Source organism: Cyprinus carpio, chromosome A12 (genome assembly GCF_018340385.1).
Source record: "Cyprinus carpio isolate SPL01 chromosome A12, ASM1834038v1, whole genome shotgun sequence".
In the NCBI taxonomy this organism is placed as follows: Eukaryota; Metazoa; Chordata; class Actinopteri; order Cypriniformes; family Cyprinidae; genus Cyprinus; species Cyprinus carpio.
In genome coordinates this window covers 24,153,928-24,169,965 of record NC_056583.1, presented here as the reverse complement: position 1 = coordinate 24,169,965, position 16,038 = coordinate 24,153,928, and the positions used below count along the sequence as shown (strand labels likewise).

Here is a 16,038-nt window from a genome sequence, read left to right as displayed (position 1 = left end):
TGTAAAGCTCTTGCGGTACTTTGATGTCACACACCGATCGGTCTGATGGTGATGATCCGCTTCAAGTCGAACAAGCCTAATGATTCAATGAACCATTCATAAAGAACACTTTACTTCACTCCTGAATGAATCAGCCATTTGAATGAATCAAATGAATGAATAAATGACTCGAGGACTTAATTTTTAAGCCATTTATCACCACCTACGGGCAGTTTTAGTTTATTATTTATAATATCATTTTATTAAAGAAATTATTTAATATTTTCATAGTAATAATGAAATTAAGAAAATAAATTATTAAAGGTATAGTTCACCCAAACAAAAATGACAATTCTGTCCAAAAGAGTATATATAATCAATTTTATCAAACAAAATATTTCTTGCTGAACTTACTTTTTGTAATGCCTTTAAATTATCTTTTGGGAGTAATCCAAAAATTGGATTATTTAATCACCACATCATGTAATTAATTAGAGTAAAAATTGCAATCATTTAGAGTTCATTGCATGACATTTGTCACTGTATTATATAATAATAAACATTGTTATTTTTCAGATGTCATAGTAAGCTGCGATGATGTGACTGGATCTGTGGGGAAAGAAGTAACTCTCACCTGCAGCGTCTCTCTGCAGTACACTGAATGCTGCATTATAATGTATAAATTTCAATCTTTAATGACTCCCAATCTGTCATCAAGATGTTCCTGTGAACTCCTGTGAACAGAGAAACAGTTTCACGTGCCGCTACACTCCAACTACAGCAATGACAGAACAATTCACATTTTTTGTGCAAACAACATATGGAATGGAAAGCACAGAATTCACTGTGAACATAACAGGTACATTAAATTATAATGTTGTTTGTAATTCTATACATTTATGTTTAATCTTCTAACAGTGGTTTAAAATCTGTTAACAGGGCTCATTAAACCTGAAATTGTCACTGAAGCAGAAGAAGGTCTGACTTTTGAGGAATGTCTTCAGTAATGCTTTTGCATTTGCTGAGTAATAATATAGCTAAAAAATGTTACTATTCAATAACTGAAATTTTGTGGTTTTGTCTTATTTTTTTTTTAATGAATTAATTTAATAAACACTTGTGATACTCTCTAAAGATGAATATTTGTGTAGACGAAATGCAAGCAACACTCTCTAATTCCTAATTCTAATGAATTAATTCCACTAATTAAAATGCATTATATAAATGCAGTATAGACTGGTAGTGTAATTTGATTTGGGCAGGTTTAGGCTTTTTATTTATTTTATTTATTTATTTAGTTTGGCCAATGTGCCATTGCATTGCTCTATAAAATAAATAAATAATACAAATAAAAGTCTATTTATTTAGGTCTTTTTTTTCTGTTTTATATTGATTCCCGTAGAGCAGCAAATTTGTATCTGGACAGGCCTACATGCACAAGCCTGTGTAAAGATGCAATTTAAGATTATTTACATGCAAAATGGTTTCGGATTTTGCTTATTTTTAACAGTCTTAGGTTGGGGATGTGTTAATTTGAGATTTTGCATTTTGGTATCGAATAGCCTAATGTTTAGTGGATTTTTATTTATTTGCTGCCTCCAGCCATACACATGCCACACGAGGACAAGAGATCAGTGCGAATTTAAACCACATATTGACTGTCCGGGGTACGATGTGTTTGTAGCTACTGGAAGCTAAAATGTGCCTGATTCTGACATGACTATTATTATTATAATTAAATTTTTTTACTACTTGGGTCTTTTTGACACCGCTTCCGTGTGTGACGTAAGCTGTGACGTTGACAAATGATTGGTCACTTGTGTTGCGACGTCAGCAGGGTTGCCAAGTTTGCGGTTTTAATGCGGAATTTGTCTGATTTGTTTTAAACTCTTGCAGCGGGTTGATTTTCTCCCCGCGGGTTAATGGTTTGACATAGTGCATAAATTGTATTTGACTGAAATTCTTGTATTGAAACATTGTATATTCTACCAATGATGAATCTGCGCGAGATGTTACATTATGTGCAGTAGGGGCCTTTGAGTTCTGTTTATGATAGCTAAGATACAGTGGTTTTCAGTTTGCATATCAATGACTGTAAAATATGTATTTTAGGAATAGCAATTGCACTTTTTGAGGTTTTATATTTGGGATGTGGTGTTTGGGCTACTTTTGTTCGAGGATTTGCCCATTGGGCCATTTTGGTTTCGCAGACCTGGCAACCCAGGAAGGGAGTGTACACAGACAGTCGTTTTCTTTTTCTCTAAAATATTTCAGCTTCAAAGATCAGCACGTCGCTTCTTCGACTGATGGAAGTTATGTATTTAAGAAACTGAGTCTGTGGACATATAACGACATTCAGGTGAGTTCAGCTGGTGTAAAGTTATATTGCAGTAGTTTGTTGTCGAGTGTTTCTGTGTAACGTTAGCTCCTCGCTCTGTGTCCAAACCTGTTAAAACAACAACACAAGCACATGAAGACGATAAAACATCATTCCCTTCGCCTACAAGTGACCATCTCGATCAGTTTCTGCTGTTAAAACCTCAAATGAGAAAGAGAAAACAGCACTAAGTTAAATCTGAGTGATGTTGAAAGTGAAAGTAAGTTATTGTTACAGTTCACAGATGAAGACACAGGCCTGATATATTGAAGACTGCATCTAAATGAAGATATAAGTTATATGGGAATAACTAGTGCTAAACGGAGAAAATTGTTAGTGTAATTAGAAATGAGCTACAGAGCTGACATCAAAAGTAAATATTAAGTGTATTAACATTAAACAAACCTGTGCGAGTGATTAATATTACACACACTGTCTGCTATGTTTTCATAATTGCTATCCTATGTTTTATGTATTAATGTGCTGTTTTAGAATATTTTTTGCCCAATGTTTTGCCTCTTGAATGAAAAAGTTTGGCTGTTACTTTCAGTATATTCATAGCTGCATAACTGTCTGTTTTATAGCTTTATTATCTCATTCTCAAGCTGTATTCAGTATAACAGGATATGCACCATTATTAATTGTTCAAGAATGAAAATGATACTGTGGTAGACTTCCCAAAACTAAAAGACAAAAATAAAGATTTGTTTGAAATAGTAAGAGCAGTACACTCTTCATATAATGCACATCTGTAATATAGAATATGTTAGGCAAGCATGATTTTAAGCAGATTTCACTTCATTATATGTACAAAATAACACTGAGGCGTAATAAATTAGTGGAATGGTGTGACAACAATGCTCTTGTGATTAATATAAAAAAATGGGAAATTGTATTTGGCTCAACATCTGATGCATGTACAAAGCCTGTAGTTAGTTGTACATAATGAAGACATCAGACAGGTGGAAAAGTGTAAGTGTTCAGGTGTAACAATAGATAACAGATAGACCGGGGTTCTCAAAGTTTACATTCAAAGGTCCGAATCTGAATTCTCATCAACGTCAAAAGGTCCAAAATAATTATTACAAAACTTGTTTTTAATAAACATGCTTATAAATTTATATAACAATTCAACTTGATGATCATATTCTGTCTTAGATGAAATATAAGTTATCTAAAGCTGCATTAGATGTTGGTGTTTCTTAAAGGAATAGTTCATGAATAGAAAACCAAAAAACTGAAATTCTGTCATCATTTAATCATCCTTGGGTCATTTTAAACTACTTTAAAGCACCATAAAAGTTGTCCATATCTCTGTAATCTCTTGTACTTATTAATCCTAAATTTCATTATGATGCAAATGTCTGTCATTATTTCTACTGCAGAATCACAATCATGAATGCTGTAAATGCTGTGCAGCTGTTCATTCTGGTTTGGACCTTCACTGCTGTCTGTCAAGCTGATGAATGTAAGAGAATAAACTTCACCTAGAATGTGTGAGAATTTAGAAGAGGAACTAAATCTGAAATAATGAATAATGAAAAATATCTGATTCATAGATATAAAAAATGTGGCTCTTTAAAAAAAATATTCAGTGTAAGAGCTTTTGGCTTTTAATATGATTCAAAATATAAATTTACTGATAAAGGTAGTGAGAAAATACATTCTTCTCCCGTTCTGAATAATTCACTTTCTCTAAAGATAATTCAGCCTGCTGTATTATTGATAACACAGCTGCAGTATGTGACCCGAGTAATGTGATAGATGAAGAGATGCAGACAGGGGAGTGTTTGGAAAACCTGTCTGGAAGCAGTCATTATTTTTGCAGTTCTTTTTGGTGGCACTGATGTTGCAGACGCGACACACTTCAACTTTAAATTGATTAAATTTCTTAATGTGAAAAATGACAGAAATTAGTTTACTGTTGATGTATTAAAATGATAAATATATTATTTTTCAGATGTCATAGTAAGCTGTCAGAATGTGACTGGATCTGTGGGGAAAGAAGTAACTCTCACCTGCAGCGTCTCTCTGCAGAACATTGAATGCTGCATTGTGATGTATTTGTTTAAATACCCTGATATCAATAAAGACTCTACAATCTGTCAAGATTTTCCTGTGAACTCCTGTGAACAGAGAAACAGTTTCACATGCAGCTACACTCCAACTACAGCAATGAAAGAACAATTCAGTTTCTTTGTGCAGACAAAATGTGTAGTGAAAAGAACAGAATTCACTGTGGACACATCAGGTACCGTATATAATAGTGTTGTTTAAAATTCAATAAATGTTTGCTTCTGTATTTATTATCAATCTACTAACAATGGTTTAAAATTTGTTAACAGAAAAATACATGGGGCATAAAACTGACATTGAAGCTCCTGACCAGAAAGGTATTATATTCTGTTATATTTGTAGATTATCGAGTACAAATTATTTAGGTTACTTCAAGAACACAGCTGCTATATAGTTCTTATTTAGCAGTACAACTACTTGCTAATGCTATTGTTATATAATGTTAATATTGGGATTTTTTCCATGTTTAAATATGATTAGTGATAATTGTTTACTGTTTTGAATTTCTATAAAAATGGAAACTGCTCTTTCACTACTTGTCAGAAATATCTTTAATGAGATGCTCCAGAAATAAATGACTGCAATGAATATTTAAGGATGCTTAAATTCCAAGAAAGTGTTGTTGATTATGGGTGGGTTTCCAAATAGTGACATATCCTAGTATGGTTAAATTTTATATTAATAAATTCTAACAGCAGCAGAAGTATATTGTGAAGTCTGATTGAGAAGTCCAATAGGATAAATATTCTCAGGATGTTTTATGATTTAAACAATGTTGTAACAGCATTTGAATGCACCTGAAGAGATTATAGACTCTTCTTAATTTTACTATAAAATTTATCAATCAGGTATTGGAACTGAGGCCATCGTCATCACTGCTGTAAGCTGTTTCATCATCATCATCATCATCGTTACTGCAATCATCTGTGTGAAGAAGTTCAAAAGCACCAACCCTTCTGGATTACAGAAGAAATATGAAAGAGGTGTTTCTGAAGAACAAACAGAGATGACCACAAATGTTTAGAAAGAGACACTATGAAAACAGCTAATTTTGTTTAATCTTTCATGTCAATGATAATGTCCAGATGCTGAAGTGTAAAATTCACAAACAGTGTCAGCAACAATGATTGATCAGTATATTGGTCAAACTAATGAATCAGACAGTATTTGGCTGTGTTGAGATTGTCTGCATCAGATAATAATTCTGCTCGTGTTTTCAAACACTTTGATGTATTTTAAGTAAATAATGTGTAAACTAAGTGTTTTTTTGTTTTTTCCTGGCATTTTTGAGCACCATATAGCTGCATTGCATATGCCATTGCATTGATCTATTGTATTTGCATTATAATTGTATTTATTTACTAAATTGCTGTTAAATTATGAAAGTGTCACGATACTCTAACGATTGTCTGAAATCTCTTTTTATCATTTTTAATAAATTTGTCATCAGTAAAAAGTAAGTTATACCAGTGAAAATGGTAAAGTCTTTTCTGGTGTCAGATGAATATAACTAAACTATCAACTATATCTGAATATAACTGTTGCAATGCATTGATCTACCAACTTGTGTCTTGTTCTGAGATGTATATATGCATCAGTTTGTTGTTGACTGAGTGTCGTTTACTGACTCTTAGTGGATGATTCCTGCTTGTTTATTATTCCCAATGAGAACAAAACTAATATTGTTATAAACTGAAAGTAAAGAAAACACTATTACGATGTATTCAGTTTTTATTTCATTGAATTTTCTTTATTCTTTCACTTTGGTCCTGGTTTTTCATATGTGGTTTGCTTGTTTAGGACCAAGTTTGTGCAGACTCTTTTTCTTCTATAAACACTCCAGACTTCCCATGTGAAGTTCTTGATTGTGTTTTGGTAGGTAATAACACAGCACTGATTTTGGAAGAATGATTTAACTTAAAATAACAAAATTCTCTTGTTCATTTGGCAATTAGTGATGCAACACTTGATTTCCACATTGTGTGAAATATATTAAACACATTTTTGAGGGGTCAGCTTTTGTAAAGGAGTTTCTAGAGGCCATTCTCAGGGTGTTTTAGTTTAGACACCACAGACTAGAGACAGATCATACTGAATTTGATTATCATTATCATACCTACTGATAGTATGATTTATCAGACAAATGAGGCTTTTACACTTGGATTTCCTGTCAACATGACGCCAAGGCTTTGAGCCCAGCCCAGGCAAACAATTGGAAAAGATGGGTGAGCCTGTGACAGACACCCTGAAGCAACATGGAAACACCTCGCTCGAGGCTTGATGGTGGAGGCTTGTATTGTTTATGATGGAAAATTTTCAACAAACTGCATTCATATTTTGACACGTGTTTAATGACTTAAAGTGCATTTAGAGCTGATGCAATCCATTAAAAACCTGTTTACCTTTGATGGAGAGATTTTGACATGACAGGTTATCTCGTGGGTGGATAAGTGTTTATCCACTTAATTTTTATTTATAGGCTATATTTATTCTTACAATACGTCTTGTGCAAGACCAGTTTTTACTAAAAAATGTGCCTTACAAAGAGGAAAATCTCCCAATGTTTTCAGGTTCTGAGGCAAGAACACGCCATTTCACCGTTTAAATGGAGGTCATGCGTATAATGGAGAAGTAGAGCCATTAAGTCCAGTTTTTTTTAGCTTAAGTAGGCCTACACTAACGAAGTAAAGCTACTTCGTTACTGACCACCACTGCCTAAGTTTCATTATGATGCAAATGTCATTATTTCTACTGCAGAATCACAATATTGTGTGATTTTATTGCTGTGCAGCTGTTCATTCTGGTTTGGAACTTTACGGCTGTCTGTCAAGCTGATGAAGGTAAGAGAATAAACTTTTCCATAGAAAGAGTGTGAGAATTTAGAGGAGGAACTAAATCTGATATAATGAATAATGAAAAATATCTGATACATAGATAAACAAAAAAAAACCTTGTAAGAGCTTTTGACTCTTAGTAGGATTCAAAATACAAATTTACTGTTTGAACAGTTTTTGCATATAGGAAGAGAAATCCATTAAAGGGTTAGGCCTACTCCACCCCAAAATGAGTATTTTGTCATTAATCACTAACCCCCATGTTGTTCCAAACCTATGAAAGCTTTGTTCATCTTCAGAACACAATATAAGATATTTTTTACAGATAAGTGCAAAATCTCATTCAATCAAGAATACATGGTCTTCTCCACTGACTATATGACATGACAACAGTCTGGATTTGTACAAATCAGGAGTTTCAACAGATTTTATTCTTGTGTATGCTATGATGTACATTGTTATTTTTCAGATATCAGTGTAAGCTGTCAGAATGTGACTGGATCTGTGGGGAAAGAAGTAACTCTCACCTGCAGCGTCTCTCTGATGATAAATGAATGCTGCATTAAAAATAATGTTTAAATTATAAAGACTCAAAAATTTGTCCACAAGATTTTCTTGTGAACCCCTGTGAACAGAGGAAACGCTTTCATTTTGCAATGACAGATTCTCTCATGGATTAATTAATTCATTAATTCACAATTAATTCAGTTTTATTTATATATCACTAGGATTTAGTGGTTTTAAAAAGTCACCAATAGAAGAAAACAATTTAAAAGTAATTTACAAAACAAAACCAAACTTCACCAAACTTTCTGGATCCCAGATCAGGAGGTTTCTTGTTGTCAGACGTGATGAGGACAACATTGATCATCCAGCATATGTGATATAATAGCATGCTCATAAAACACACAAGCTTTATTTGCACTCCACTAAACTACATACTCTACTCTCTGTTATACAGTATCTTATCTGAATATATAACTCTGGCTGGGGGTTTCAAAACTCTGTTTCTGTTTTATACTGATTTCTGAGAAATAACAGTTTATTGCTGTTTGATCAGTGATACAGAATATGGCTTTATGAACATTGAAACCCAAACTGTATTTGGTTATTTACATTTTTCCTGACCCTCAAAGAATGTCTATCATGAGTTTTGTATTTTGGTAAATGTTAATAAGTTTGGAAGTATTTTTATTTTTTACTTTAATAAACAAGAGAGTTGATGTGAGAGTGTCATTGATTTTAATGGAATTTTGTGATATCACAATGAACTTTGAGTGTGTGTGTGTGTGTGTGTGTGTGTGTGTGTGTGTGTGTGTGTGTGTGTGTGTGTGTGTGTGTGTGTGTGTGTGTGTGTGTGTGTGTGTATAGGCCATATACACACACTATACCAGTCAAAAGTTTTTGAACAGTAAGATTTTTAATGTTTTTTAAAGAATTATCTTCTGCTCACTAAGCCTGCATTTATTTGATCCAACATAGCCTACAGCAAAAGCAGTAATATTGTGAAATATTTTTACTATTTAAAATAACTGTTTTCTATTTCTATTCCTGTAAAGTTTAGAATTTATTTTAAAATAGCTGTCTTTGTGTACAAGACTTTATCTGGTCTTGCACCAAAATATATCAGTGACCTTCTGATTCCTTAGACTTACAGTTATTAATAACTTAATCGTTATTATTTTTATTATGTTGAAAACAGCTGAGTAGAATTTTTTCAGGTTTCTTTGATGAATAGAAAGTTCAGAAGAACAGCATTTATTTAAAATATAAATTTTTTTGTAACATAAATGTCTTTATCATCACTTTTGATCAATTTAAAGCATCCTTGCTAAATTTTTATGAACACACTTGACTGATTTGGCCAAAAAATTGTGGGGGCCGAATTTATGTTTTATTAAAAAGTGTTTATGTATTCATGACTCGTGCACACATTAGATAGATTAGATGCTGCAAGTCCCTATCAAGCACATTACCGATTCAACTACTCTCTTCTCCTCTCGCTGCCTGGCTCTTTGGTCTGCATCCCTCACTGCAGAGCAAGCCTGTTCTTGATAAAGCTGCTGTGAAAACGTGGGAAAAGCAGATGAGGAAGTTAAGTTGTTTATGCCACATTCTTACACTACATATTTTATATTGCTTTAAAATAGTTAGATCAGACAAAATTTGCATTGGCATGCAATAGTGAAGCAACAACTCCGCCGTTACCCTTTCGATGGAGGTCATGTGTTAATAAATAACATGGACGAGTAGGCCTAGAGCCTAAAATCCAGTTTGGCTATTAAAAGTTCTTGACACATTAAACCAAGTAACAACCAATGAATCTGTTAACCAAACAGAAAATGAGCCCGTATCAGTACAATGCGTATCTACTGGCAAAGAATTCATGATGTCATAGGAACAATATGTCCAGTTTCATTAGACAAAAGAAACATTTCCTATTAGAAGTTCTTGTAATGCCCTGTAATACTTCAGAGATATTTTGCTCATAGTAATTTTTAGGGGTACCAATAATTGTGGCCAACGTGTATTAGAAAAAGTTATTTCATAATGTGACTCTTGGTCTACTTTCATTTGTTTTACTTTTTGAAAGTTTAGATTTTTTGAATGAATAAATGAAACAAAAAGATCAAATTTACAGAGTGTGCCAAAAAAAATAAATAAAAAAAATACACACACACACACACACACACACACACACACACACACACACACACACACACACACACACACACACACACACACACACACACACACACACATATATATATATAATGTATAATAATACATACACACACACATATATATATATATAACTGTGAGGATAAGTAACTGAATTCAGTCACTATTAAATAATTAAACATAATAAATTGGAATCTGTGAAAATACATTGGATCTCTCCAGTTGTTCTGGCACATCCCACTCTCAAACTCCGATCTCTATTATTCGTTTAATCTGACTTATCTGCGTGAGCTCTCAACCAATGATTCACCAGCAATCCACAAGGACCGCCCTCCTCATTTTCATGTTGCACACGGAAAAGTAAAAATAAATAAATAAATAAATAAATAAATAAATAAATAAATCTGGAAATAAATACACGTGGGAATAAATAAATACATATAAAAAATTAATAAATAAATAAAAATAAAACTCTCGTCCTGCCCAGTCACGGCTATGGAGGCCATTTCTGAACTCTCATCTTGCCAAGTCACGGCTATGGAAGCCGTTAATGAACTCTCGCCCTGTCCTGTCACGGCTAAGGAGGCCGCCTATGAATCTTCATCCATTCAAGTCTCGGTCCTTGGGGCCATGAATCCTCTGTCTATGTTGTCTGTCTCTGCTTCTTCCAGGCTCCAGTCCCAAGCATGCTGTCCTAGCCAGTTCAGTCTACCCATCCACTCTGTCTGCTCCACCCAGGAGGGTTCCAGGGCCGTCCACTCTGCCTGTCTTTTTGTATCTCACCCTCTCTTAGGTTCCGGTTACTACCCGGGGTCTCTGTTCTGCCTGATCCGTCCTGGGGGCGTCCGAGTCGCCGCCCGATCCGCCCTGGTGGCCGTCTGCCTTGTCTGCTTCGCCCTGTTGGGCGGCTGGTTCAATCCCATCTCTCCATCCCCTCATGGACCTGACCCTCCGTCCCTCCCCCTGTTCCGCCTCCGCTTTACCACCCTCCTGTAGTCAAGTCAAGTCATCTTTATTTATATAGCGCTTTAAACAAAAAAGATTGCGTCAAAGCAACTGAACAACATTAATTAGGAAAACAGTGTGTCAATAATGCAAAATGACAGTTAAAGGCAGTTCATCATTGAATTCAGTGATGTCATCATGCAGCTCAGTTGAGTTTAAATAGTATCTGTGCAATCATTTGCAATCAAGTCAATGATATCACTGTGAATGAAGTGTCCCCAACTAAGCAAGCCAGAGGCGACAGCGGCAAGGAACCAAAACTCCATCGGTGACAGAATGGAGAAAAAAACCTTGGGAGAAGTGACGTGACATTCAGCCAAGTATGGTGACCCATACTCAGAATTCGTGCTCTGCATTTAACCCATCCGAAGTGCACACACACAGAGCAGTGAACACACACACACACTGTGAACACACACCCGGAGCAGTGGGCAGCCATTTTATGCTGCGGCGCCCGGGGAGCAGTTGGGGGTTCGGTGCCTTGCTCAGGGGCACCTAAGTCATGGTATTGAGGGTGGAGAAAGCGCTGTACATGCACTCCCCCCACCCACAATTCCTGCCGGCCCGAGACTCGAACTCACAACCCTTCGATTGGGAGTCCGACTCTCTAACCATTAGGCCACGACTTCCCCACTAAGTAGTCTCAGTTGGGGGCCAGTTCTCCTCTGGCCAGACGAAACCAGCAGTTCAATTCCAGGCTGCAGCAAAGTCAGATTGTGCAGAAGAATCATCTGTTTCCTGTGGTCTTGTCCCGGTGGTCGTCTGAGACAAGGTCTTTACAGGGGATCTGTCTCTGGGGCTCTAGTCCTGGTCTCCGCTGTCTTTCATGGCTGTAGAGGTCCTTTCTAGGTGCTGATCCACCATCTGGGCTGGATACAGACTGGATCTGGTGGCTACTGTGTCCTCGGAATAAGAGAGAAACAGACTAATATTAGCGTAGATGCCATTCTTCTAACGATGTAGCAAGTACATCGGGTGTTATGGGAAGTGTTCCCGGTTCCGGCTTACCTAATTAATGCAGCCTAAAAATCCTTTAACGGATTTGGATATTAGAAGTGTATTAGTATGTTATGTGTAAGCCAGGTTAAAGAGATGGGTCTTTAATCTAGATTTAAACTGCAAAAGTGTGTCTGCCTCCCGAACAATGTTAGGTAGGTTATTCCAGAGTTTAGGCGCTAAATAGGAGAAGGATCTGCCGCCCGCAGCTGACTTTGATATTCTAGGTGTTATCAAATTGCCAGAGAGTTATCTGTAGTTATGCTAGTGTCTGGAAGCCGCTCCTTGGGGAGGGGCTATGTAATGATCCGTCAACCATCAGATGTCACCATATCATTACCTGGACACTAGCACCTCTCATACTGTTGCACCACACCTGAACTACATCCCCCATGAGTCACTGCATCACTAATCTCCTTGCCACACCTGCACCTCATTTACACACACATATAAGTAGCACTCATACCCAGACACTTGGCAAAGTCTTGATTTGCTAGTCAGTCATTTCCGAGTGTTTTCTCCCTGTCTCCTGGTTCTCCTTCTAGTGTTCGTTTGGCTCCCCGACCTTGGACTGTGTACCCCATTTATGATCATTCTCTGCCTGCCTTGACCCTAGCCTAGATACTGTTTCTGCCTCAGCCTAAGCCCTGTGTTTTGACATTGCTTTGGGTCTAATAAAGACCTGCAAATGGATTTGCATACCTCTGACTCATATGTAACAACATGTGATGTAGGTTCTGTTTTACAAATTATTTATTTATTTATTTATTTATTTTTTACAGTTTTCTGAACCCGAGACTCAACTATTTTCTGCAATTCTCCAGCTGTGATCCTTGGAGAGTCTTTAGCTACTCAAACCCTACTTCTCACCATGCATTAGGACGATATAGACACACGTCCTCTTCCAGGCAGTTTAGTAACATTTTATGTTGATTGGAAATTCTTAATTATTGCCCTGATGGTGGAAATGGGAATTTTCACTGCTCTAGCTCTTTTCTTAAAGCCACTTCACTAATTTGTGAAGCTCATCTATATTTTGCTGCACATCAGAAATATATTCTTCGGTTTTTTCTCATTTTGATGGATGATTAAGGAAATTTGGGCTTTGTAGCCATGGCTGGATAATTTCATGTTTATAATCACGCTGGAGTGCTCAAAATTGTGAATATGAATGGGAATATACTTCAGAGATATTTTAATCATAAGAATTTCTAGGGGTGCCAATAATTGTATCCAACGGGTATTTGAGAAAAACCTTTATTTCATAATGATATATCCCCCATTTTAAATTCATATCCAATGAAAGGATATATTTTGGTGATTTTTTTTTTTTAATAAAAGAACAAAAGGATTAACAATGCAGATGAATTTTCACAGCCTTCTGTGATCATATTTACCAAGAGTGCCGATATTTTTGGCCATGACTGTGTATGGTGTTAAATGGCCAGTGTTTACCCCCATTATCTGAAAGATGCTGAAGACATTCCAAGATAACTAGATAGGCTTTGATGTCAGGCCCCAAGGGCCTGGCTGACCAGCAAACTCACATTTTCACAATACACAACACACACACATATATATCTGTTATATGCATGTGTTGTTTGTATGCTTACCTATTATAGTAGCCTAGTTACAATTCTTTATTTGTATTAGTTAGACTCTCAATGCTTATATTCAGGTATATGAGTGTATCTCTGCTTTAAGATCTTCTAGATGTTTCGTTCTTGGTATCAAAATATACCATAAAACGGAGACACGGAAAGTTTCTCCTGCTCAAAATTCATGCCTCTGATTGGGCATTCCACCCAAAAGGTGGGTGTGTATAGAAACTGTTAAAAGTCATTATCTTCGAATAATCTGGGCTCAGAAACCCTTGCTTTTCGAGACAAACACTATCCAAGACTCCTCAAATCTCTTCTCTTGAGTTTGATTTTCTGGCAGTTTTTATCTTCAAAATAACTTTGTCAAACTGCTGTGGACTTTCCTATCTTCAGAAGAACCAGAGGAATATCTCCAGCTTACTTCTAAAAGAACTCATCAAGAACCACCATTATCTACCGCATCAGGACTCTTGTTCAGCAACGAAGCCAATGCAAGTAACTGTTTACCACTATTAGGATGCATGTTTAAGTGCATCCTAATAGGTTTTTGATTCTTTGATGATTCTCATTAGGTTGTGGTTAATTGATGTGAAATACTGCCATTCTTTTGCTCTTCCCTCTCTCTTCTTTACTTGCCTAATTCTGTATATATACACATATATGTGTTTTGCTTGGTTTAGTTATATGTTAGCTGTAGGTTCATTTAGTAAATCCATTATATTAACAATCGATTTGTCTCTGTGTGCTGCTCACAATTCGAAGTCACTGAATGTTTGATATCTTGCTACATGCTAAGTTATTGCTAGTACTGTATGAAGGAAAGTATTTTATGTAATGTAATTCTGCAAGAAATCGTTAGATATTTTTTGTTAAAATATTAGTAGAAGTGATTCAGACATATTGTACAATGTTATTGGTTAAAGCATATGTGCATATTCATTATAGATCAATAACACGGACAAATTAAACTTCTGCAGATCTATGTGCAAAAATCTTTCGCATATTTCATGACAAAATTAGGAGAACATGACACATACACAAAGCAGAGATACATGAGGGCAAGGGAAGCATGACACAAACAGCAAAATCAAACAATAACAAAAAAGACATGAAAACAAGAACATGAAACAAAACCCCAAAACAGACATTACAATAAGCAAATAAACAATAACACCTTAATTTCATTTTGACATTATCTGTCTCAGCTCAATGGTGGAGGCTTATATTGCTCAATATGATGGATCTTTTTTTGGATAATTGGTTGATGTTTTTATTTGTGGTTTAACAACTGTGCATTTAGAACTGAAGCAATCCATTTAAAACCTTTTTACCTTTGATGAAGGAGAGATTTTGCAATGGCTGGTTCTTTTGTGGGTGGGAAGCTTCGCACATTCATGTTTATGCAGCACACTAAATGCTGCATTATAAATTACAAGTTTAAACAGTCTTGGATAATGACTCAACCATCTGTAAATAAAATCCTCATGACTCCTGCCCTTTTAAAAATTGCTGGTTTAAATATAATATCTATTGGGTTGTTTTGATGCAGCGGTTGGCAGAGGAGGGAAGTCCAGGGGTCAGAAAGTAAAAGTCCTGTCTGAGACAGATTATTTCACAAGAGAGGTTAAATATTATTTCTTTTGGGTTGTTTTGATGGAGTGGTTTGAAGTGGCAAGTTTTTAAAGAGTTCAAGTTAATGAGATAATTAAGTGTCTAATTAAATGATGATTGTGAATTAGTGATGAACACCTGCTGTTAACAATCAACATTGTGGAAGAAAAGAGAAACACAAGAACTACATCTGACTTCAGCCACAGTCTTGGATAAATCAACTGGAGAAAAAAAACAACAACAACAGGATGCCACCATAATTATTGTAAAGGTTTGCTTTAGTTTGTCTCTTGAGCCTTTTAGGAATTCAATGTAATTTGCTTCTAAGCAAATGCAATATTGTTTCACAGCAAACATTTGTGCATTGATGAATCAAAAGCTTGAAGTAGTAGTCTAGCTTACACTTTCTGCTTATAACTCATTTTAATGAACATCATGAAGTGGTCTCTCTCTGCTTTATTAACTGCCTTTCAGCTGTTACAGAACTGCAAAAAAACAAAGTCATATTAAACAAATGCCACTGTAATGCTTCAATACTGAACAAAAAGAAAGAACTGTATCAGCTCAGGCTTCTAGACATGAATACTTATACGATCCTCAATGATGGATGTTGACAATTTTTCATACTGCAGGGCATGATGGGAGTCTTTACTATGGTGTTACCCAACATGCATTGCAGCTTGAAGCATTTTGTTGATTGTCACCATTGTTGAGATTCATATGCTGGTTCTTGATGTCTGTGTGTCTAATTAATACAGGACTTCAACTTTTTATATGCTCTACAAAGATAAAAAAAATTAATCCATTAGTAAAAACTTAATACTGAACATGTTATTGCATAATAGTAATATTTTTTTTCCCCTTACCAAAATTAACC

The 16,038-nt window shown here is 35.6% G+C and overlaps 1 protein-coding gene across 1 annotated transcript in view; it reads left to right on the top strand.

Moving 5' to 3' along the window:
• LOC122134385 overlaps nt 1–6,148 on the top strand; it is a 52,675-nt gene extending 46,527 nt beyond the window's left edge. Inside the window, exons 5-7 of the mRNA XM_042768079.1 lie at nt 4,317–4,607; nt 4,702–4,749; nt 5,281–6,148. Coding sequence (XP_042624013.1) covers nt 4,317–4,607; nt 4,702–4,749; nt 5,281–5,456 — 515 coding nt within the window. The 3' untranslated portion in view covers nt 5,457–6,148. The remainder of the gene's footprint in view (nt 1–4,316; nt 4,608–4,701; nt 4,750–5,280) is intronic.
• Nucleotides 6,149–16,038: the final 9,890 nt, after the last annotated feature.